Source organism: Halichoerus grypus, chromosome 7 (genome assembly GCF_964656455.1).
Source record: "Halichoerus grypus chromosome 7, mHalGry1.hap1.1, whole genome shotgun sequence".
NCBI classification, from domain to species: domain Eukaryota; kingdom Metazoa; phylum Chordata; class Mammalia; order Carnivora; family Phocidae; genus Halichoerus; species Halichoerus grypus.
The window spans coordinates 14,371,497-14,398,170 of record NC_135718.1 but is presented as its reverse complement, the minus strand read 5'-3'; the positions used below and the strand labels follow the sequence as shown (position 1 = coordinate 14,398,170).

The 26,674-nt window shown below is 34.6% G+C and overlaps 1 protein-coding gene across 4 annotated transcripts in view; it reads left to right on the top strand.

Moving 5' to 3' along the window:
* The window catches only part of CCDC172 (coiled-coil domain containing 172), a 65,841-nt gene extending 39,442 nt beyond the window's left edge, over nucleotides 1–26,399 (top strand). For 2 of the 4 annotated variants that reach the window (XM_078077074.1, XM_078077072.1), the window contains exons 8-9: nucleotides 15,421–15,508; nucleotides 16,344–18,066. In XM_078077074.1, coding sequence (XP_077933200.1) covers nucleotides 15,421–15,508; nucleotides 16,344–16,379 — 124 coding nt within the window. In that variant the 3' untranslated portion in view covers nucleotides 16,380–18,066. Of the gene's footprint in view, nucleotides 1–15,420; nucleotides 15,509–16,343; nucleotides 18,068–25,916 lie in introns of those variants that run through there. The other 2 variants (XM_078077073.1, XM_078077075.1) reach the window with 2 other exon arrangements.
* The last annotated feature ends 275 nt before the right edge of the window (nucleotides 26,400–26,674 follow it).

Here is a 26,674-nt window from a genome sequence, read left to right as displayed (position 1 = left end):
ATATAATTATATGATTACTTATGATTGAATTTTTATTTCATATTATCCATGAGGATTTCATGACTTTCAAGCTTCTTTATCATTTTTCCTTCCACGTGTTTTTTTTTATTTAAATTCAGTTAGTTAATATATAATGTATTATTAGTTTCAGAGGTAGAGTTCAGTGATTCATCAGTCTTATATAAAACCCAGTGCTCATTACATCACATGCCCTCCTTAATGTCCATCACCCAGTTACCCCATTCCTCCCACCCTTCTCCCCTCCAGCAACCCTCAGTTTGTTTCCTATGACTAAGAGTATCTTGTGGTTTGTCTCCCTCTCTGCTTTCGTCTTGTTTTATTTTTCCCTCCCTCCCCCATGATCTTGTTTTGTTTCTTAAATTCCACATATGAGTGAGATCATATGATAATTGTCTTTCTCTGATTGACTTGTTTGCTCAGCATAATACCCTCTAGTTCCATCCATGTCATTGCAAATGGCAAGATTTCATTTTTTTGATAGCTGAGTACTGCTCCATTGTATATATATATACCACATCTTTATCCATTCGTCTGTTGTTGGACGTCTGGGCTCTTTCCCTAGTTTGGCTGTTGTGAACATTTCTGCTATAAACATTGGGGTGCATGTGCCCTTTCAGATCACTACATTTGTATCTTTGGGGTAAATACCTAGTATTGCAATTGCTGAGTCATAGGGTAGCTCTATTTTCAACCCTTTGAGGAACCTGTTTTCCAGAGTGGCTGCACAAGCTTGCATTCTCCACCAACAGTGTAAGAGGGTTCCCCTTTCTCCGCATGCTCGCCAACATCTGTCATTTCCTGACTTGTTGATTTTAGCCATTCTGACCAGTATGAGGTAGTATCTCATTGTGTTTTCGACTTACATTTCTCTGATGCCAAGTGATGTTGAACATTTTTTCCTGTGTCTGTTGGCCATTTGTATGTCTTCTTTGGAGAAATGTCTGTTCGGGTCTTCTGCTCATTTCTTGATTGGATTATTTGTTCTTTGGGTATTGAGTTTGATAAGTTCTTTATAGATTTTGGATACTAGCCCTTTATCTGATAAGACATTTGCAAATATCTTCTCCCATTCTGTTGGTCGTCATTTAGTTTTGTCGACTATTTCCTTTGCTGTGCAAAAACTTTTTATCTTGATGAAGTCCCAATAGTTCATTTTTGCCCTTGCCTCTGGAGACGTGTCTAGCCAGAAGTTGCTGCAGCTGAGGTCAAAGAGGTTGCTGCCTGTGTCCTCCTCTAGGATTTTTATGGATTCCTGTCTCATATTTAGGTCTTTCATCCATTTTGATTCTATTTTTGTGTATGGTATAAGGAAATGGTCCAGTTTCATTCTTCTGCAGGTGGCTGTCCAATTTTCCCAATACCATTTGTTGAAAAGACTGTCTTTTTTCCATTGGGTATTCTTTCCTGCTTTGTCGAAGATTAGTTGACTATAGAGTTGAGGGTCCATTTCTGGGTTGTCTGTTCTGTTCCATTGATCTATGTGTCTGTTTTGTGCCAGTACCTTACTGTCTTGATGATGACAGCTTTGTAATAGAGCTTGAAGTCTGGGATTGTGATGCCACCAGCTTTGGTTTTCTTTTTCAGCATTCCTTTGGCTATTCAGAGTCTTTTCTGGTTCCATACAAATTTTAAGATTATTTGTTCCAGCTCTGTGAAAAAGGTTGATGGTATTTTGATAGGGATTACATTGAATATATAGATTGCCCTAGGTATCATAGACATTTTCACAATATTTGTTCTTCCAATCCATGAACATGGAATGTTTTTCCATTTCTTTGTGTCTTCCTCAATTTCTTTCATGAGTGTTCTATACTTTTCTGAGTACAGATCCTTTGCCTCTTTGGTTAGTTTTATTCCTAGTTATCTTATGGTTTTTGGTGCAATTATAAATGGGATTGACTCCTTAATTTCTCTTTCTTCTGTCTCATTGTTAGTGTATAGAAATGCAACTGATTTCTGTGCATTGATTTTATATCCTGAGACTTTGCTGAATTCCTATATGAGTTCTAGCAATTTAGAGTGTAGTCTTTTGGGTTTTCCACATAGAGTATCATGTCATCTGCGAAGAGTGAGAGTTTGAATTCTTCTTTGATGATTCGGATGCCTTTTATTTTTGTTGTTGTTATCTGATTGCTGAGGCTAGGACTGCTAGTACTATGTTGAACAACAATGGTGATAGTGGACATCTCTGCCATGTTCCTGACCTTAGGGGAAAAGGTCTGTTTTTCCCCATTGAGAATGATATTCGCTGTGGGCTTTTCATAGATGGCTTTTATGATATTGAGGTATATTCCCTGTATCCCTATACTGTGAAGAGTTTTAATCAAGAATCGGGATGCTGTACTTTGTCAAATGCTTTTTCTGCATCTATTGAGAGAATCACATGGTTCTTGTCCTTTCTTTTTTTAATGTAGTGTATCACATTGATTGATTTGTTGATGTTGAACAACCCTGCAGCCCAGAAATAAATCCTACTTGGACGTGGTGGATCCTATTGGCTAGTATCTTGGTGAGAAGTTTTGCATCTGTGTTCATCAGGGATATTGGTCTGTAATACTCCTTTTTGGTGGGGTCTTTTTCTGGTTTTGGGATCAAGGTAATGCTGGCTTCATAGAAAGAGTTTGGAAGTTTTCCTTCTATTTTTTGAAACAGCTTCAGAAGAATAGGTATTACTTCTTCTTTAAATGTTTGGTAGAATTCCTCTGGGAAGCCTTCTGGCTGTGAACTCTTGTTTATTGGGAGATTTTTGATTACTGCTTCAATTTCCTTGCTGGTTATAAGTCTGTTCAGGTTTTCTCTTTCTTCTGATTTCAGTTTTGGTAATTTATATATCTCTAGGAATGCGTCCATTTCTTCCAGATTGCCTAATTTGTTGGCATATAGTTATGCATAATATGTTCTTATAATTTGTTTGTATTTCTTTGATGTTGCTTGTGATCTCTCTTCTTTCACTCCTGATTTTGTTTATCTGGTTCCTTTCTCTTTTCTTTTTGATAAGTCTGTCCAGGGGTTTAATGATCTTATTAATTCTTTCAAAGAACAGCTCCTAGTTTCATTGATCTGTTCCACTATTCTTTTCATTTCTATTTCATTGACTTCTCCTCTAATCTTTATTAATTCTCTTCTCATGCTGGATTTAGGCTTTATTTGCTGGTCTTTTTCCAGCTCCTTTAGGTGTAAAGTTAGGATGTATATATGAGACCTTTCTTTTTTCTTGAGAAAGGCTTGTATTGCTATATACTTCCCTCTTAGGACCACCTTTGCTACAACCCAAAGATTTTGAACAGTTGTGTTTATTTTCATTTGTTTCCATGAAATTTTTTTTAATTCTTCTTTAATTTCCTGGTTGACCCATTCATTCTTTAGTAGCATTCTCTTTAACCTCCATGTATTTGAGTTCTTTCCACCTTTCCTCTTGTGATTGAGTTCAAGTTTCAAAGCATTGTGGTCTGAAAATGTGCAGGGAATGATCCCAAACTTTTGGTACCAGTTGAGACCTGATATGTGACCCAGGATGTGATATAATCTGGAGAATGTTCCATGTGCCCTCGAGAAGAATGTGTATTCTGTTGCTTTAGGATAGAATGTTCTGAATATATCTGTGAAGTCCATCTGGTCCAGTGTGTCATCCAAAGCCTTTGTTTCCTTGTTGATCTTCTGCTTAGATGATCTGTCCATTGCAGTGAGTGGGGTGTTAAAGTCCCCTACTATTATTGTATTATTATCAATGTGTTTAATTTTGTTATTAAATGGTTTATATAATTGGCTGCTTCCATGTTAGGGACATAAATATTTACTGTGGTTAGATCTTCTTGTTGGATTATGATATAATCCCTTTAGTTATGATATAGTGTCCTTTCTCATCTCTTATTACAGTCTTTGGTTTGAAATCTAATCCCAACTTTCTTTTGATGTCCATGAGCATGATAAATGGTTTTCTACCCCCCTCACTTCAATCTGGAGGTATCTTTGGGTCTAAAATGAGTCTCTTGCAGACAACGTATCGATGGATCTTGCTTTTTTATCCAATCTGATACCCTGTGTCTTTTGATTGGGGCATTTAGCCCATTTACATTCAGAGTAACTATTGAAAGATATAAATTTAGTGCCATTATATTACCTATAAAGTCACTGTTTCTGTATATTGTCTCTGTTCCTTTCTGGTCTATGTTACTTTTGGGCTCTCTCTTTGCTTAAAGGATTCCCTTTAATATTGCAGGGCTGGTTTAGTGATCACAAATTCTTTCAGTTTCTATTTGTCCTGGAAGTTTTTATCTCTCCTTCTATTTTGAATGACAGCCTAACTGGATAAATTATTCTTTGCTGCATATTTTTCTCATTTAGCACCCTGAATATATCATGCCAGTGCTTACTGGCCTCCCAGGTCTCTGTGGATAGGTCTGCTGCCAGTCTAATGTTTCTACCCTTGTAGGTTACGGACCTCTTGTCCCAGGCTGCTTTCAGGATTTTCTCTTTGTCTCTGAGATTTGCAGGTTTCACTATTATATGTCACGGTGTTGACTTATTTTTATTGATTTTGAGTGGGGTTCTCTTTGCCTCCTGGACTTGAATGCCTGTTTCCTTCCCCAGATTAGAGGGGTTCTTTGCTATAATTTACTCCAATATACCTTCTGCCCCCCCTTCTTCTAGGATCCCAATTATTCTAATATTGTTTCACTTTATGGTATCACTTATCTCTCGAATTCTCCCTTCGTAATCCAGTAGTTGTTTATTTCTCTTTTTCTCAGTTTATTTATTCTCCATCATTTGTCTTCTATATCACTAATTCTGTCTTCTGCCTAATTTATTCTAGCAGTTAGAGCCTCCATTTTTGATTGCATCCCATTAATAGCCTTTTTTTATTTCAACTTGATTAGATTTTAGTTCTTTTATTTCTCCAGAAAGGGATTCTCTAGTGTCTTATATGCTTTTTTCAAGCCCAGCTAGTATCTTTATAATCATTATTCTGAACTCTAGTTCTGACATCTTGCTTATATCTATACTGATTAGATCCCTGGCCATCAGTACTGCCTCTTGTTCTCTTTTATGAAGTGAGTTTTTCTCTCTTGTTATTCTGCCCAGAGAAGAACAGTTGAATGAGAGAACAAAATACTAAAATGGCAACAATGACCCCAGAGAAATATACACTAAACAAATCGTAAGAGACCTTAAATTAAAAAAAAAAGAATATAATCAGACAGGTGAACAGAACAGAGCAATACACTGGATCCTGTGTGTATTTAGGTCTGTTTGTTAGAAAACTAGATCCCAAAATTGTAAAGAAAAAATACTTATATATGTACAAAAATAAAATTAAATACAATAAAAGGATAGAATGTAACTGTAAAAATGAAAATTAAAAAAAGACTTGCAGAAAGTGGTCGCTTATCTATTTGTAGAATTGCAGCAATTCTTTTCTTAGATCTCTAGTTGAGTTCGTAGGTGTTCAGAATGATTTGATAGCTATCTAGCTGAATTCCTGGGACCAGACAAAACTAAGGTCTCCTACTTCTTCACCATCTTGGACTCCTTCCACCAATCTTTTAAATGCATGGGATCCCTAAAGGTTAATCACTGAATCTTCTTTCTTTATACTCTTTATGGGCTACCTCATATGCTCTAATGGTTTTAGTTATCACATATAGATAGTTTCCAAATATTTGTCCTAAATCCCTCTTTCCTAAGCTCCAGTCCTGAATTCCCAACAGTTTAATATAAACATAGATCTGAAGTGATGTTGCCCTGATTAAATAAGCAAAAAAGCAAAAACAAAAATCTTATCTGAGGCTCACAGGTCTTGTCTAGGCCAAACCACTCTGAACACACCCAATCTCATCTAATCTCAGAAGCTAAGCAGGGTCAGGCCTGGTTAGTACTTGGGTGGGAGAATTCAAAGGTCTTCATAATCTGTGCCCTTACGCTATCTCTCTGCATTTTTATCACATACCCTAAACTACTAGTGCATCAGAATACTATTTATAGAATTCTAAATATGCCACAGGACCTCATACCTCTATCTTTCTTTCTTCTCCATGAGCTAAAATCTAACTTAGTCCTTAAGGCCCAGCTCACATGTCATTTTTTATGGGTTTTGCTCAAATCTAAAAGGTAGCAGGCATCTTTGATTTATTTACAGAACTCGTCATTCTCACCCCACCCTAATCCATTACCAAGTTTTATTGCTTTTGCCTGCAAAATATTTCCTGAATCCTTCCAATTCTCTCTCCCCATTGCTAACATCCTAGTTCTAGCCACCACCCTCTCTAACCTGGATCACAGTAGCAATCAGTCTTCTTCTCCCTGTTCCTCCACTTTTGCACCAGCCAATCCATTGTAAATTGAATCATGTCATCGAAATCATTCAATGGCTTCATAACACACATAATAAAACTTAACGTGTTTAGTATGGCCCTGTCACAATATGGCCTCTGACCACCTCCCTTGTTTTTATTTTCAGCTGAGGGCCCCTCTTCACTCTGCTCCCTCAAGCACTCCAAGTTTTTTTCCACTTACAGACCTCTTTCTCTGCCTTTCCTTCTCTTCAAATAATCTGTTAGCCCCTCTGCCTGCCTATCTCCTACCTACATGGATCATACCCTATCCTTTAGATCTCAATTGAAATGTTTCCCCAGAGAAGCCCTCCCTTACCCTGTGATCTAAATTTATTTTTATTTTTTTAATAACACCCTATATTTTTCCTTTATAGCACAGATTCTATTTTGTAATTACATACTTATGTACTTTATTTTGTTAGTTTCTGTCTCTGCCATGTGCTCAACAAGAGGAGAGATCTTGTCTACTTGGTTTACCATTGTATATTCGTGGTCTAAGACATTGGTACAGAGCTTGGCATATAGTAGGTGTTAAATAAATAAATGAATAAATGAATGTAATAAATCATGAAAGCTTTCCTCTACTGTTCCTTTCTCTGTGTTCATAAGAGAGTATGTTTATAATTCTGTTATATCATTAATCATATTCTATGATAGTTTTTTGTGTCAATCGATCCCACTCAGCTAGAAAGTCCCCCTACTTCCTGTTCATTTTTCTATCAGTCTCATATCTAGCACAGTCAAGGGCACATGGTGTTCAATAAATATTTGTTTCAGTGATTGAGTCTACATATAATTTTGTTTTGACTACAAAGAAGATACAAGTCTTTCACATATTTTCTATGTTGTTTGCAAAAATGTGGTATATTCTCACCACTGGGATAGCCCGATGGAATTCTTTTTCCGCTCCTGATTTTTTCTTCCATGTGGAAAAAGCTTTATAGGTGTAATCCTCCCAGCCTTTCCCCAACACCCTCCTTTCTTTTTGGAAGGTGGGGAGGAGTGACTCAATCTGACTGCTGAGTTTGGAAGGGTAAACTTGAGCCCAGCCCCTTTTCTTTCCCTATTTCTTTAGAAGCTGGCCTGCCTCAGAGAGCGTATGTTCCTCTCTGCTCCTCTATCCCTTAAGTTTTAAAGTGCTAGGAATCCATAAGAGAAAGCTTGTTGCATCCAATTGTGCCTGTAATGTGTGTGTTAAGTTAGTCTAATTCTGGGGTTCAATATTAGTATGCCCTTTGCTTGTAGATATAAGCCTCATTCTCCAGTATCTGCTATATTCGTAGTAAATGTGATATCTTCTGCTTTCCTTATTTCTCAACTGGGCAGGAAAGAAGACTGTTATATATTGGGCCCTTTCAAACTCCCAACACCTATTATTTTTGTATTATTGCCCAACACCAGGGTCACCAAAATACAGCTCTTGATCATGACTTTTTATTTGCTCCAAATAGTGACATACCAGACAACTTGAAACATTTCAGGCATTTTCCTTACCCATGAAACTTCTTTCTAGAATGCTTTTACATTTTTTATAACCACTATTTGTGCCTGTTCAATACAACAGGAAGTTTATTTCAGAAATGAAGCTGCAAAGTCAACAGCATGGGATTTTCCTTCTGAACATTTGAAGATAGTGTGGTTTTGTGAAGAGATATTTGCAATGGAAACTTCACAAAAGTTAATACTCACCTCCTACTGAGAGACTCTAAATGCATTTATATGAAGTAGTAAGTCAGTGCTGTTGCCTTTTCAGTGAAAAAGTCATCCAGTTAAGTTGGTTGTAGAGATCACACTGATGGTCCTTCAATTTATAAGAAGGCCTTCGATTTATAAGAAGATGGTATTGAAACACTCCCAACCTCTCTAAGAGATACGCAGATAAATATGTATATTTACACACATTTACATTTTTTTATTTTACCAAATGTATATAGGTGTTTTTAAATTATGAGACTAGGCTATGTTGACTGAATCCAAAATTCAAACACTATGAAAATGTAAAACATCAAAGTCTCCTCTCTTATTACCTTATTCTAGAAACCCCATGTAACCATTGTTAAAAGTTTGACATGTATCTTTTCAGAGTTTATATATCTGTGTGTGTGTGTGAGAGCACACATACGAGCTGTGTGTGTGTTTAGCATAAAATGGGATCAGACTTACTGGTCTGTAATTTGCTTTTTACTTAGCAAAATATTATAGACACTTCCCATGTTCATTTGTGCTGATCAACTTCATTCCCTTTTAATGCCGATGTAGGGAAATGCCGCATTGATGTAGCCTTTCTCCCACTGACGGATATATGAGTTTCTAAATTTTCATAATTGAAAACATTTTATACATGTATCTTTAAATACTTGTGGGAGTGTTTCTATAACATTATTTAGAACAAGCATTATTTAGTAAAGTAATAAGAATTGTTATCCCGGCTGCACTGAGGAAATAATGCCCAGGTACTTTGCAGTACTCTGTACTATCAACAAGAATGAACTCAAACTGGGTAAGTGTAATAAGATCTCAGCATTAAAGTTTCTGGAATATACTAGTCAAATAATTATATACCTGTAGCCAATCCATGCCATCTCTCTCTTTTTTTACCATTTATAAAATATGAAAATCCCCATTTAATTCCGGGATTATTCTTAGCTATGTATTTTGTTGAATATTTCTGTTGACTCTGCATCTTTTCTAGTAAAACTTCATCATTTATTCACTAACAGAAGTGTCTCTATAGCATTGATTATGTAGCCTTCAAGCTAATAGAGATCTCCTGTGTTGTGAATTCTTGGCACATACTATAGTTATTAAAACTTCTAAGTAAATACAAGGGAAATTTTGATGACGGAATCAACTGATTATTTTAAACGTTATATTCTGATGTAAATGTGACTATTTGTAAATGTCCCTAAACTTTGAAATCATTTTGTTTATTGTAGAAGCCACGTGTAATGTTAAAGTAATCATTTTCAAAAATCACTCATGTCTTTAATAGAAAACATTTTTTTTTCCATTTTCATATGTTTACCTTTACAAACTACCCCTTTTGGTATAGGGGGGTAGGAAGATTAGAGGAAATATGTAGTTAAAGAAGATGCCTAATTCAGCTCACCCAGGATTTGAAATAATGGAATTGCTGGCAGGGCCCATCCCTCTTTTACCTCCTTCTAAGCAGGAAAACACTAGCAAAAAGTAGAAAGAACTACTTAGTAAACCTCTGGTGTGATTAAGGAAACCAAAAAGGATAAAATTAATACACTTAACATATAAGATTTAAAATTCCATGTGTCAAAGAAGTTCAGCATCATGGAATGATAAATGGGGAGAAATTTATAGTAGTTATGACAAACAAGGATAACAGCTTGCCAAATAATCAACTGATAAAAAATCAGTCAGGAGACACTAAAATCAATAGTGTTCATTCATGTATTTACCCACCAAACATGCATTGATTGCATATTTTGTATCTTACGTTATACAAGTTAGTAAGGATACCAAGACGAATAAGTCAAATGGTAAATCAGTTATACTGTTTATCTATTAAATGCAAATTAAAACCACTGATTATCATTTTTCTATCAAATTTTGAAAGAGATTCTTAAATGACCATATCAAAATTGGCAAGGGTGTGCTACAGAGATAATTCATACATTGCTGAGGCAGTGTACATTGCCTATATCTTAAATGCAGTTTGATGTACATAAATCACTGTAAGCATCTTAAAAATGTTTATGCCATTTAACCTAAAAATTACACTTACAAGCTCTATCCGAAGGAAAATAATTCTAAGTACAGAGGAAACTTGATGCACAAAGGTGTTCATAGAAATGTTATTTATGGTGGAAAAAAAAATAGGGACAACTTAATTTCTATGCCATACATGAATGATTAAGTTAATTCTGGTGTAGCCACTTGGACTACAACATATTTCTCTTATATAGTATTAATAGCATATGTAATTAACTGAGGAAAATGTAAGTGATAACATTAAGCAAAAGAAAAAAAACTAGGAAGTAAAATTACATAATCACCATTACATGGAAACAAAAGACTATGATGAAATATACCTAAATTTCAATATCATTTGAGTTTGTGTACTAGAACTCTGGGTGAAATTTTTCCTTCTTTCCACTGAAATAGTATTTGTGTACAGCTCTATAGCTAAAATGAGTATTCTTTTATTAAGTTTTTTTTAATAAAATATACCTAAATTTTATTATCATTTGAGTCTGTGTACTAGGACTTTGGGTGAAATTTTTCCTTCTTCCTACTTAAATAGTACTTGTGTCCAGTTCTGTAGCTAAAAAGAGTGTTCTTTCAGTAAAGGCTTTTCTATAGCACTTAGAAGTAACTGGAAAAAATTGGAATGTGCAGGAAATCATAAAAATACACGGAACATAAGTTTTGCAAGACTAACTAGCAGTATTGGCCCATCCTCGTCATTATTTGATGATTCAGAGAAAGGTGACAATAACCAACGCAAACTGCTCTGAGTTACTGTGCAGCAGGTGAAGGAAGTCCTTCTTGACTCCTGTAGGCAATCAGTCTATGCACTGAAGCATGATATCTGCTTACCATTATATAGCCTTGGCTAACTGCAAATGTATTAATATTCATACCATTATTATCTAGCCTCTTTTAAAGCTAGCAACAGCAAATTTTTTTTTTAAGTGCAGATCTAAATTCTACAGTTTGATTATATGCTGAATGGTGAAATAATTCGCTCTAAATGCCCTCCTTAATTTCAGTAGTCTCTCATTCTCACGGTTAGCTAACTGGAAGGGAAAGTGGTCAACCGCCCAGTTCTGATGGCATGAAAAACGTTACAGAACCTGCAGTTCATTTAAAATGAAAAGGAGGAGGAGCAAGAATGGATGGTATGGTGGAAGAAAGATCGCTACCATTTTATTCAAAAAGATAAATATATTCAAATGAAGCCTGAAGTACATTGTATAGCTCTCCACAGTACATTGTAATTCTCCATTTAACTTTCTACTTACTCTTTAAAAATATTCATTACAAGGCTTTTTATGCTTGTGTAAACATCTAATGCTCAAAATTAATAACTTGTTCTATTTTTCCTACTTGAGCATTCCTTCAGAATTCTTATTTACTATTAAATTCATAAAAGTTCAGAACACAATGAAGTTCACATATACAGGGTATTATTTCCTCTTCCATCCCTACAATTATTATGTTTTTCTTCCCTAATTATGTGTAAGTTGTAAAGTGTAATAATATAATGAGCACCTGTGAACTAAACTAGACTTAAAACCGATAACTTGCATTAGCCATGGGCTCCTCCTTTATTCCATACCCTTCCTTCCAGATGTAATTGCTGTCCTACGTTGTTTCATTTTCTTGTGTATGTGTGATATTGCATTTAGTCCATTTCCCTATATATGATTTTCTTTGTTACATTGTGATTTATTTAAAATTATGCCATATATTTATATATATGATCTGTCTGCATATTGGTTATTTTTGTTTATTTTTTAGTTCTGTAAAAATGGTATGATACTGTTTTGGATTGTTTCTAAGACTCATCCATGTTATTGAACGTAGATGTGTGAATATATCACAGTTTTTTTCCTTTTAATACACATTTGGATTATTTCTAGTTTTTATTTTCACAAACAATGCTCTTGTGATTATCCTGATACACATGTGTAAGAGTTTAGGTTATATGCCTGGTAGAATTGGTGTGTAAAGGCATATGAATTTTGAACTTTACAAGATAACAACATACTATTTTCCAAAATGAATAAACCAGTTCATATTTACTTTAGCAAATTATAAAAATTCCCATTGATCTCCATCTTCTTCAGTACTTTATTTTTAGACTTACTAAAACTCTTGCCAATCTCATGGATATAAGACGGTATTTTGTGGGCTAAATCTGTATTGCCCTGACTACCCATGAGATTGAGCTTCTTTCCATCTGTTTATAGATCGTGTGTTTCCTTTTCTGTAAAATGCCTCATAATTATTTTGCAACTGGGTTGTTCGGGTATTTGATTTTATTGACTTCTAGAAGTTTTTTATTTTTAGTTTTTTCATAATTCTGGATTTTGTTTTTTACACGTTGGAGATCTCTTCTCCCAATTTATGAAGCTTTTTGTTTTTGTTTTGTTTTTTGGAGTTCTTTATACTGTTATGCTTTAGTAGAGTTCCTACTTTTAATATGGTTGAAATTATCTGTCATTTCTTGTTATGGTTAGCATTTTTGTGCCTTAAGAACTCTTTACTTACCTAAGATCAAAAGGATATTGTCCTGTATTTTCTCTAATAATTTGTAGGGTTTGCCTTTCACATTTGTCTTTAGTTTATATGGCATTGATTTTGTTTATATGTACAACAAGATCTATTTTCATTTTTTTGCACATGGATAACCAGTTGTCCCAGCAACATTTATTCAATGGTTTCTTCTTCCTCTAGTGATCTACAATGTCACATCTTGTATTAAAAATAAAAATAATAATAATAGATCATGGATGTAATTCATATTCTATTTTCTATTCTGTTTCATTGGTCAGTTCGTTCATTACTACTCAGAACTACTAAATGCATACTATTCCATTTTAACTATTTAATTACTGTTACTTTATAATGAGTCATGATACAAGGTGGGACAACCTTTGTCTTTTTTTTGTCTTCTCAAGAGTATACTGTCTATACTTGGCCTTTTGCTTTTTACATACATTTCTGAATCAATTTATCATATCCATGAAAATCTGTTGTGATTTTGGTTACAATTGCATTTATTATTATAGTTACTTCTGAGAGACTTTATATCTTTATGAAACTGAGACTTCCCATCTATGAACTTAGGATATCTCAATTTGTCTTTTTAAATATCTTTCAATAAAACTTTATGATTTTCTGTTTATTGATCTTGCACATCTTTGATAAGTTTTAATTTTAGGTACTTTGTAGTTTTAGATGCTGTTGTAAATGGTGTGTTTATTTTAAATGACATGTTCTAATTGTTTATTGCTGGTGCATGAAAATATAACAGGTTTTTGTATGTTGGCCACTATCTTTGCTAAACTCTGTTTCTTAAAAGAATTATTATAGAGGATTTAAAGCACATACAAAGGTAAAAAAGAAAAATATAATGAATCATATGTACTCATCACGCAACTTTAACAGTTATCAGTTTATGGCCAATCTTGTTTCATCTCTATCTCTACTTGTTTTTCTCCTGTATTACTTGAAGCAAATCATATATGTCATATAATTATTTTATTATGTCTCTTAAAAAATAAGAACTTTTAAAAAACATAACTAGAGTCCATTATTACACATAAAATAATTAACAGCAATTAACTTGTAATTTATTTGTTGAGGAAATTAAATTTTTTATCCTGTAGGGCTTCCCTCGATTTGGATTGATTTATAGTTGATTATATTCCCATTGTAGGGTTAAACATGTTTGTTTGACTTATATATTTTTTGTAAATTGGTAATTGGATCTAAAAACTTGATCAAATTTAGGTTGAATTTTTTTGGCAAAGCTATATCATAGATGGTGGTGTTTTTCCATCAGGAGGCCTAGTGCCTCTAGTTTTTGGGGTGTTAGTGGCCTTCAATGCTCAGTTCCTGGTGACTCTCCAATTATTTTTTATATTTTTTTCTGTGACCTAGACTAAATTATGCTTCAGAAGCGAACAACTCTAAGATGTCAGTGAATAATGAGTGTTTATTTCTCGCTCACACTACATGCATGTTCACTGGGAGTTAGCCACACTTGTCATCTTCATTCTGCAACCAAGTGTAAAGGAGTAGCCTCTATGGCATTTAGTCATAGCCTTGTCAAGATTTGGAATTCCTTGTTTTTCATTTTAGCTATTCTGGTGAGTTTGTAATAACATTTCATTGTGTTTTTCTTTTGTATTTCCTTGATAACTAATTAAGTTGAGCATCTTTTCCTATTTTTGTTAGCCGTTGTATATCTTTTGATCTGGTAGAGGTTTGTGTGTTTGGGGAGGGTATGCCCATTTTCCACTGTGTTGTGTTTTTCTTACTGACTCGTAGTTCTTCGTGTATTATGGACATAAGTTATTGTTTATTGTCTCTGCTGACTTTTATTTATGGTGGTTTGCCTTCTTGGGTGCTTGGTGATCTCTGATTGTGAGCTCATGGTTTCCTCTTGATCTGTGCGAAGCTTGTAGGTCTAAATATGTTAAACTTCCCTTCAAAGAGGATTTTCTTTTGCCTCTGCTAGTATACAGGGAATGCCACTGACCTAGAGCCCCTTTCAGACTTTCCTTAAGGGTTGGAGCTCAGAAGAGGTTCAGGTCTTCACCTTGTGGCTGGCCCGGTTGGCTTAGGTTTGTGAGATCAGTGTTGCTCCCTCAGGGCAGCCTCATCCGCCTCGCTGCCCTAGCTCTCTACCTCTCCAGCCACAGTTCATGGCTTTTGCTTAAGTTTTTCTTTTTGGAAGGAATATTAGCCCTAATGCTAGAAAGAGAAGACCGTTTTTTCACTATTTTTTTACATTAAATATAGACATAAAATACTTTTTTAAATTTATGAATATTCAAAGGATTAAAGACTTAATTGGAAGAAAGAAATATTGATGTTGCTTTCTCATTCTAAAATTAAAATATATTTTAATTGCATATGTGTACTATAAGGTTAATGTTTAATTTTAGTTCAAGAAGAAATCTCAGAGGTCATTTTTTCCTGTAATTAAAATTTTTCAGGTGAAGTTTAGAGAGGCTAAATGATTTAGCCAGGGTTTTTCAGCTTGTTAGTGGCTAAGACTAAAACAGAGCTCTTCAGACAGTACTATATTTTTCCCCACTAAACTATGTTGCTCTTTTAATTAATCTAAAATTGCCTATTATTTATTTAGTCTGCCTTATTTTCTTTATGGAAGTTTTGTACTTCTTCAGAATTTTATACAGTCTTTATAGAAGTATAGAGAATTAAAATTTCTTTCCAAATTCTTTAGTGTTAAAATTCTGATGATAGAAGCTACAAATCTGCCGCTATCCATATAATAAAAAAATTATTATAAAAGCTTATTGCTGAACTCATAGGGTGAATTTTTCCTTTAAAACAGACTTAAAAAAGAATTAGAACTTTATAAGGAAGATGACATACAAAGTGCTTGTGAAGCTCTCCAAACAGAAATAGAAGTTTTGGAGTTGGTAAGCCACCACTGATTCTTTAACTTCTGTTCAGCATTATTTTCCCTACTAGCAAGAATGGGTTTGCTGGGATACATATCACTGAATTAGTGGTTTGCCCTTCACATGGATTTTTACTAGATACAAAAAATAAAACAGCAACAATGAACAAAACTAAGGTCAGGATATAAATCCCTGAAATGTTTTGAGTTCCTGGAGAGTTAGGTGCTACATAAAGCAAATTATATTCAAAGAGAATATGTACAATTTCAAACTAAGTTAAAAAAAAATCCAAACCTGACCTCCCAACATTCTCTTGACTGAAACAGTTATTAGAGGATTAATGCACTGAAGGAGTTTAACTATCATAATGCTTAAAAGCTTTTTGTTTTTGATAGGCATAAATTATACTTTTATTATATTTGATCCTAAAACTTTCTTATTACAGATTTTTATGATCTCAAGAACTTTGGATTCAATTATCGGAAACTTATTTTCGGATTGTGTGGGAGCACTTTAAATTGCTTTTAACCTCTTACTTTGGTTGTTTATAAAATGAATGCAGTATTTGCCACACTCCATTTTAATGGAAGAAATATATAGCTAGCTTTAAAATATGTTAAAATGTAATTTTAATTTAGTACATTACATTGGTTCGTATTTATTTTCTGTAAACATTTCTTGTTTAAAATGTCCCAATTGCTTATGTCAGGATTTATATTTTTTATAAAAACTTTCAAAAGTAAAATTTAGAAATGCCCAGTTATTGTTGTGTTAAATTTACATGAACTTTATGGAATTCCTTCATTAGGAATTTAATTTTCCTCATGAATAATTACTATATTTTTCTTTTCAGACATTGGCACAGAAAGATCTTCAGGAAAACAAATAACTTGTGGAGAGTTGACCAAAACTATCCAAGGTTTGATGAAAGTATCTTAGAATCAAATCTTTGTGATAGATACACGAAGATGCCCATTACAACAGATTTTTGTGGAAAATGTGAAGTCCAGAATGTTCAAAGTTGTTGATATCTAGAATTGGTATATTAGCACTTTAAAAATGTAATTTTTTCTCTTGTTACTTGCTGGAACTTTAAAGCTCCTTATGGCGTTTGATTTTGTTTCTAAAGGAAGAAGAAAGGACAGGTAGATACTGTGTTCTCTGGCTTCTTATCTCCCCTGACCCTTAAACTGATCTGTACTTTCTGATGTTGTTCATTTTTTGTTGCAGTTTACCTGGGGTCTAATCAAACCCTGGGAGAGAGAAATGATCAGATTATTGACTCGGTTTTGTCCCTGCCATTTCCACCAACAAAGATGTTCACTTCATTTTAATCCTTCTCTCATCAGTAAGATGTCTGTTGACAGAGGTCCTAGGAGGCCTTTCATCTGCAAAAGCCAGTTTTCTCCTCTTTTCTCTAGATGTGTCTGTGGAGTTAAGTCTGGGGCACCTGAGGCCTTCACCAGTCTTTGTGCCTGGCAGTTTTCTTCCTGATGCCAATGTTGGTAGAATGAAATAAGTCATCCACTTGGGGATGTACATAATCTCCTGAGGGGCCTCAGGATTCATTTTCACTGAAACATGGCAACTAAAACTCATGTTTGTATCAAACCTTGGCATTTCCACCAAATTCACAACATCACGTAGCTTTCTGTGGTTTGCCATCCTGTCTAGGAAGATAGGTGTATTTTCACTAGTTTCTATAAAAGTGTATTGAAACTGTCCAACAAGCCCCTAAATTGTGGTGGGTGTGCGGAAGGAGACAAAACCTGTTTGGGGATATATTTCAAAGTACTGAGTACAAAATGTTAGGATCATGTTTTATTTTGTGGTTATAGTTGAATGAGTTTAACATCAACTATGAAATGTTTACACACATCTTCTCTCTACTGATAAGGTAGTCTAGTTTCAGAGCAAGGTTTATTTTGGTATAGCTTTCTATATATGTTGTTTTACACTCTTATTTTGTAAAAATTAGTAAAGTCAAAACTCTCCTTTGAGATGTGTAGCAATTGCCATCTGTTTAAATAATTTGCACTTTCAGAAGTGATTTCTTATTTTGCTTCCTTAAATATTTGATAGTAAATTACTTTCGCCTAAGAAGAAAAAAATTAATGGTACCAGGGAATTACATTCTATTTTATATGCAAATATAGAGTAGGAAATGGTTATTGGGATTAGTCATGACTTCAGTTCTGTCTTATTTTAGTCCATTTATCTAAATTCTAAGTCTCATGAATATCTACTTATTAAATGTGTATTATATTATTAATACACAGTTTGAGTTTACACATAAAGCTTTTTTCAATTACCAGTAATTTTTTTCGTTATTGGTTTTGTAGCTAAATATTAATGTGAACTACAGATCTGCCACATATTTGCATAACTAACATGCAATGACGTATATACAGAATAAACTCTTTACAGATACAACTATCTTTTCATATGTGTATTATATAGGATACCAGGATTAAATATTCAGTAACGGAATCAGGATTCATATGAAATGAATTTGAGAAAAAAATGGAAGATTCGGCATCTTCATTATTTTAAAATGCATATATTTTAAAACTTAAACTAATTTTTAAACAATCACATGTATGATTATTTTAGCACTACAAGGTAGAGTGATATAAAGCACTACCCATGTGATACCAAGTCAAAATAACTGGGACTGGGGCGCCTGGGTGGCTCAGCCGTTAAGCGTCTGCCTTCGGCTCAGGTCATGGTCCCAGGGTCCTGGGATCGAGCCCCGCATCGGGCTCCCTGCTCCGCGGGAGGCCTGCTTCTCCCTCTCCCACTCCCCCTGCTTGTGTTCCCTCTCTCGCTGTGTCTCTCTCTGTCAAATAAATAAATAAATAAATCTTTAAAAAAAAACAAAAAAAAAAAACAAAAAACAAAAAACAAAATAACTGGGACTACTAGAATCAATGTAATCAAAGGAACAGGTTCACTGGACAAAGGAAATACAACAATCAATAGAAATCACAGTGTACTAAACTAAACTGCACTGTCAATATAATATATCAGCAGTAGATTTGGGCTGTTTTTAGTTTTTTTAAGACCATATTCATAAACCTCTTAAGTGGGAAAAATAACTGAAATTTCTGGGTAAAATGTGTCTCAGACTGACTGTAATTATTTGGGAAGCAAGACTCTGGCTATACAGAAGGTCAGTTCTTAAATGAATGCTCATTCATTAAGCAAATAATTCACTACATTTTCCTTATACTTAGTTATAGCCAAGGCTCAAACTAACCCAGAGTAAGAGTGCTCCCAGGTTCTGGGCACACCACCATAGTTCTTTATTGTGACGGAAGTTCTTCCAGGAGCAACTTTCTAATTCTCAGCTCTCTGTTGGGGATAATATGAGGATGTATATAGGTAGTTTGCGGCATATTTTTCCTGTTGATTAATGGCTCTATTTGGCTAGGGGGAAAACAGCAACAAAATTATAGGATGTGGAGTGTGACCACTAGACTAGAAATTCCTTTCTTCCTTCCCTGACTTGATTATTGAAATGGAAGGAAAAATCAAAGAAAAGGAAAAGCTGTAAGGTATATACAATCAATAAGATTTCTATACTACTCATTGTTTTGTCAATAGTAGTGTTTTCTCTTGTAAAAGAAACAAAAATTGAGGAGTACTTTGTCTGCCTGTCTTTTTTCTCCTTGGACCCTGAAAGACCATGATGAGATTGTTAAAAGTCCAAGATAAGGTTGAAGTCATAGAATTATAATGAATTGAAATCTAGAAATGTCTTAAAAGAGAGGCAATTGGGATTGGTAATTTATTGTGGAGTGGAAATTATGCTGTGAAAAATCTACTGAGTCTCTCACCAGCAGGGTCGTTTAGCTGGCTGGCTGCAGATGGACTGAGAGCTTGCATGGGACAGGCCCTGTTCTAAGTGTACCCTGAGGACAAAGTCCCTTTCTATTTCATACCAATCAATCATACATAACTGTGTCACATTATTATGAATAAGGCATTTATTTGCAGTCCAGAAAACAGTAGCAGTTCAGTGACATGATTGGAAATAAATATGATATGATTTTTAATCCTGGGTGTACAAGGGTAAGGTGTTCTGTCATTCAAATATTTATTTATAGCATAACATTTGAAATTTGAAGTTGTTCAATGTCCTAAAAAATATTTTAATATTTGAAACAGATCTTTTTTAGGTCAACTTTTATGTTTCTTCTTGACTCCTCTTCTCTCCTTTGTCATCCTGAAAAACTGAAGTGAAGCAAATACATTTGCCTTTCAGAGTCTAGTTCAGAACATTTTCTGTCAAGGGAATGTTTTTTCAGGATGTGAACTAAAAAAATGAAAAATATTTTTTGTCATTAGCCTGAAGCAGGGATTAAGTCTTGGAGTTTTGTGGCCCTTTTATCTTAAGACAACAGATTTTTTTTTTTTTTTTTTAATGGAAGAGCGGGGTAGATGAAGTTATCTTTGAAAATGTCGGAGCTAAGAATGTACAGTTAGCTGCATTTATACTTTCTAACATTACCTTTTCAAGTTAAGTAAGTTTTTGCTTGGCCTGCTAATGATCTAATCACCATGCCTCAAGAGCTTTAATTTTTTATTTATTTTACTGACATTTGACCAAAAGACAATATTGAGACAACACTGACTAATATATAAAGGAAATAATGTAATCATTCTCCCTGTTCTATAAGGGAGTATGGGAATTTCATTTGTTTATTTGTTGTTGTTCATTAAACTGATGGTCACATTCATTAAACATGAGGAAACGTTTTGCAGGGTAATGCTAGTTGTAAGAACATATTTACTTTGATTGGAGGGAAAAAAAGGAAGCATGACAAAGAAAGCCATGACTGATGATAAAATGCTCTCCTAGCTGCTGCTATGAAAAGTAGCAAGAGCAAAGCTGTCAGAATTGAAAGCTTATTTAAACAACTGCTTTTGATACATAGCACATTTATCTTTAAAAGACCTTTATGAGATTGACAGCACCAGAATTCAAATGTCTGGGAAATAAAGAGTAAGTAAAAATGTGAAATTAATAACAATGACTGATATAAGTAGCTGTGCAAAACAAGGCCCATAGAGGGGAGAGAAATGATTTTCTTTCTTTCTTACAACCAGAAAAGCTATACTACTCTATTAATTCTAAGTTAATTATTTTCATACTTGTAATAAATTGTCATCCTAATTAGTTGGTAAATAAAATCTTGTTAAAATAAAATCCTCTTAATCTACATTTAATAGATGCAAATACAATTACTAATGAATATTTCTGGATATGCCTTTGTGATTGCTGAGAGAAAGTATTTGCAAATTCAAATCATCATTAAATGGGGGTGGTTGTTGATAGTTTTTGTGGACTTTAGACAAGGAAACTTCTGGTTGGGAATGGGTGACATGGGAGTAATCCTAAGGTCAGTGTAATGTCAGCTTTAAATTCTGTTGTCAATTAAAATTTGTAAAATATCAAGGTTATATTTATAAAAACAATTTTACCCCCAATAAAATCAAAGCTTTTTATTGAGATTCTAGTTGGAGTCTAAGCATAGATCCCAGTGTTTGCAGGAAGAACTGAGATTTTGATTGATGATCTGATTTGTGTGAGGTCACAGAAGGCAGTGGGTCTCTTTATTTACAGTTTAATTGCTTGGGCCTCAGTTCCAACAACCTTAAAAATACATTGCTTTTGAAAATTTGCTTATAAAATCTTACACAACAGGTAAATATTAGAAGATAAGAGAAATTTGAGAATCATTTAAATCACCCTTTTGGTACCAGAAAACATTGATTAATCAGAATCAGTACATGTAAATCATTAACTAAGAATATCTTTTACTCTCCATGAGGAGGAAAGGGCAAATCAGTACAAAACAGACTCAAGTATTATTGAAGATTCACCTCTTGGGTATCTCTTGAAATTAATACCTATTCATCCCACTTTATTACACTTTCTACAGATGTATTTTTGTTGGTGTTACCCTGAAGGTCATTGATAATTTAAGGTGATAACCTAAGGGATGGCACCTTAAAATATCAAATAATGAGAATTATATTCATTTTTCAGTGCTTGCTAAGGCAGGATTGTGAACTAATAGAAAACTTCCAGAAAGATCAACATATAAAAGAATCTCTGATTAACCTGAAATTAGTACTCTTGTTCATTTCTTTCTGTTCCCCTTCTATTCCATGCCCTTCCTTCCATCCATTCTTCCTTCCTTCCACCCATCCATCCATCCTGGCTACCTCTCAGAATTCATATCATGCCACTCTCCTTGAAAATTCCTCTCCAACCACACTGTTTTTCTGCTCTCTAAATAGGCCAGACTCACTCTGGTCTTGGGATCATTTCAGGAACTTTCTTCTGCTCCTCCTCCTGATCTCTGTACAGCTGTCTGCTCTGTCATTCAAGGGTCAGCTGAAATGTCACCTCCTCAGAGAAGCCCTCCTTTAAACAGTTGCTCTAAAGTAATCACTTGGTCACATTATCACACACTCAAGTTTAATGCTCTTCATACTACTTGTCATTTCTGATATCTTTCTTGTTTGTTTGGTTTTTTCATTTTCTATTTCTAACCACTGAAACACAAGTTCCATGAGAGCAGGGGTGTTGTTGGTCTTACATACCACTTTTTTTCTCAAAGCCTGAAACTGTTGGAATTTAGGAAGTGTTCAATAAATACATGTTGAAATACGGCTTGAATTAACTTGTTCATTTAACCCATATTTATTAATTGAGAATTTAAGTATAAATTATTGATTCTCTAGTTAAAGAAACTGAGTTCATTTATTGTTGATTCTTTCTTGGTTGAATTACTCTATACCCTCATTTTTTACTCTTTCTGAGACTCTGTTTACTTAGCTAAAAATTGGCAGTAATAATGTTTGCTAATTTCAGAACCTATCTTTGTGGAACAACCAATAAAAGCATTCAAAGGAAACTAGAAGAAAATAATGATCCCATATCCCTTCATGGAGAAAGTTTGTGGGTCTCTCAGTGTTTACTTACAGCTTTCTATTATCAAGCTGTTGATTGGCAGGTAATGGCTTTGAATGCTTACTTTCCACCAGCTGCTAGAATAGGAAGTGAAAATTGTAAGTTGCTTGCAAGCTATGAATGTGCATTAGAGTAGCTTAAAAGCATTATTTCTCCATGGTAATAGAAAATTTTGAAAATGCATTTGCTTCTGACTATGATTTATTTGGTCTTTCTGGTCTGAAATACAAAGTTTAAGCAATCCTGTTTTTATTCAGCACCATATTTAGAAAAATGTATGAGTGCCATCTGCTGGATTTCTTTGGTACCACCTTGGACAAGTTGAGATAAAAATGGAGGAAGTTTGGGAATGACAAATCCTTATAAACAAGTGAGATTTCCTTCCTTTCTCCTTTCTTTCCTTCCTTTATTCCCTCCTTCCCCATCTATGTAGATATAACTTTTAAATTTCTATATATAATTTCCAGTCGTTCCATATATAATTTTTAAATATGATACCAATTTTCAAATTAATATCACATGTATCCAAGAGAAAATATAAAGTTAAAGGGCTGTAAAAGTGAAATTTTAGTAATATTACTGTTTCTACTTTTGCTAATGTTAAAAGAACCTAATTGGTTTAATCAGGACACTTTATTTATTTTTGAGTTAAAAAATATAAGACTTTTGCTCTGAGACCACATGAAAAGTTGGTGTAAAATCATATTCTTGATTATACAACTTCTTAGTTTGTTAACCTTGATTATTTAGTGTTTGTCTTTAGTCTTCAAAGATTCACTCGTGAATTGTTGGTCCATCAAATGAAGTGAAGTCATTCTACTTAAGATCTTTGGCAATTGACCTGCCAAGCACCTTTAATCACCAGATATGTGTTTTCTTTAAAGCTTGACTTTAAACTTCCTATCTCCTTATCATTTATCATCTACAGAATTCATGTTGTTTCATGAGTTAAGTGATTGAAATATTTTCTAGCACAGTTCTGCTGATGAAGGGAAATTGGGGTGAATCTCTGTTGACTCCAAGAATATCCTAATAGTTGGATATTTGACAGTATTTCATGTGTCCAATCCATCACCAAGTCTTGTTTCTACCTTCAAAATACATGCAGAATCTGGGAGCTCTTGTCATCACAGCGTGGCTACCACCATGGCGTAGGCTCCCGGATACTTCCTGCCTTTCTTTTATGTTTGATTTGTCTCTTAGCACTTATCCTACTATTTTTCTTATTTATCAATTTTGTCACATTCACTATCTTTCAGACTAGAATATAAGTGTCATGAAATTGTCTCTTTCACCACTATCTCCCCAGTACATAGAACAGTGCCTGACACATAGTATGTATTCAAATAGCTTATTTCTTAAATGAATGACTTGACTTTGAGTGATTTTCCTCTTTCTCAAATAAAATATTTTATAAATTATTTAGTAGGGATATATTCTTGGTGTTTCTGTTAACTCTAAATTGTAATGTCCAAGTATGTATAATCTCTGTCATTTCGATGCATGCAGACTGACTATACATCTCTACATTTTAAGGTGAAAAATGAGCAGCTACTGAGCAAGAAATCATAGTTGTGATATGGGACCAAAGGTGACTAAGATGAGGTCCTTTTGGTTACAGAACTTGCACGTCTACCTGAGGATTATTAAGGGGTTGTGGGGAATGGCAAAACAATTCAGACTCAGAGCTGCTAGATTTATTCTTCAGTGAAATAGGAGATGGGTTTCATTTTGTTGCATTTTGCTGATTTTTCTGAGGGGCATCGGTTAAACTTGGCAGTGATTCTTGAGGAGTTTGGTGTTTTTCCTGATCTGTGAACACTTGACTTGCGTGTGTTTTGGTGTTAGAGTCCAAATTCAGAATTCCATTTTTGATCTCTTATACTAGGTGCTTTACATAAACCAGCTCGAATCTTCACCACTATCTTAAAAGATGGGAATGTTGGTGATTGTTTTTTAGCCAAGAAACCAGAGGCTGCACGCCTAAGCAAATTACCAAGATAATGCAGTGACAGTTTCCAAGCAGATTTGAACCCGGGACTACCTAAATTTAGTCCTCTCTAATAAATGCTATCTTTCCCAATTCAGGATACATAGGTACTAATTTGCCTGGGTTTAGAGATGCAACAAAGAGATTTTTTTTTTCATAGATGCAGAGAGCACTTAACTAAGTACCAGGGATTCTTAAACTACCTCTTCTCCAGTGGTGGCCACAGCTTCCTCCTTCCCAGCAAGTGTGGAAGTAACTGGAATAAGAATATTCCTTCCTTTCAGATACTGCACCAGTGTTTCTTTCTCTGCCAAGTGTCTCCCCGTACCATCAGGCAAATTGAGGATGCCATCTGTGCCCCACCGAACCTTTACTAAATGTGCATTATAGTATTATCCAGCAGTGATATAATTATTAGCCTCCTCTGGACTGTGAACTATAGGAGGACAAGAATTTTCATTTATCTTTGCATGTCGAACTCATATCAAAGATCCTTGCACATTGCAGGTACCCAGTAAATGTGAAAGACTTCATGTATATGATTAACTTCCACTTCACATACTTAGTGGGTTGATTAAGTTTTATAGATGGGCCTGGACCCTAATAATCTTCAGTAATCTTGGTGAGGGAAGGTGATTGCTAAGATTTAAACAACCTACTTCTCCTGAAACTAATATTACACTATATGTTAACTAACTGGGATTTAAATAAAAACTTGAAACAAACAAATAAATAAATAAATAAGTTAATATTAACTTTTGAACACTAGGTACCTACAATTATTTCTTTCTCAAATTCTCGTCCTGGTGATTCCTCCCCTCCAAAAAAAAAAAAAATTCAAGTTTGCTCTCAGTACAACCAATTACCATTTGCCATTCACAGTTGCAACTTGATATTGTTAAAAGGGAAGTTGGGGATACTCAGTACTATGGGAACATTTTAAAAGGAATTGAGTAAGCATATAGAAAAAATAGCTGATGACAGACTACCAGAATTAAAGAATTTATGTATACATACAAACCAGTGGAAGAAGTTCTTCTTAGGGAAGGACATTTGGTTAATCTATTCTGCAAGTGTAGAAAGCATCAGAGTTGGCCGAACTACAACAGTATTATGCAATGATGATGATGTGTGAAACAGACTACTTACACATGTTTAATTCAGTTCTGATTTCTGTTTTCATAAAACCTCATTAATTAAGCTTAACTGGGAATACACTTATTTGAAACTGAAAAACGGAGTCAGTTTTTGTTCTAACAAAAACTGGTGACAGTTTCATTTTTACTGTGCACACTGTTGAGTGAAGGCTGACTGGCTGGCTTTAGAGAGTAAGATAAGACTAATGATGAGTTTACATACGTGGGCATGCCGGTTGTGTTAATTTCCCATTGCTGCTGAGAAATTACCACAAATTGAGTGGTTTAAAATAACACACATTTGTTATCTTACAGTTCTGGAGGTCAGAAGTGTGATATGGGTCTCACTGGACTGAAAGCAAGATGTCATCAACTCTGCATTTCTTTTGGAGGCTCTAGGGTAGAATCTATAGATTCTTGCCTCTTCTAGCTTCTGGGGCTGCTTACATTCTTTGGCATGTGGCCCCTTCCTCCATCTTCCTCCATCCAGCCCATCAAGCCAGGTTGTTCTCATGTTGAGTCTCCCTGGTCTCCCTCTTCTGCCCTCCTCTTCAACTTATAAGGACCTTGTAATTTTGAGGCCCACCTGGGCAAACTAGGCTTATCTCCTCATTTCAAGGTCAGCTAATTAAAGATTTCACTCCATCTACAACCTTAGTTTCTCTTTGCCGTGTAACTTACATATTCACAGGTTTTGGAGATTAGGATGTGGACCTCTTTGGAAGGGGGTATTACTCTGCCTAGCACATCAGTGAAATATTTGTGCTCTCTAAGACAGGCTAAGCTTTCTTCTCAACTGTACAGCACATTTTGTGTTTGGTTTCCTAGTAAGTCCTTTTAAATTGAATGAAAAATTTAGTATTAGTTAATGACATTTTGCTTTTTATGATTCTGTAGCCTATCTCCTGGCCTGCAATAAAGTGAAAACATAATGTCATTGAGTTATTTCTCCCCTTCCCAGCAAAGTGGGTCCCGTAGTCCTGTAACAAAGATGTTTCGTGGGCAGTTCTAAGCAGTTTTTTCTTTATCTCCTTCATCTTCTTCTCATCCTAAATGTTAACATCTTTGCCTTT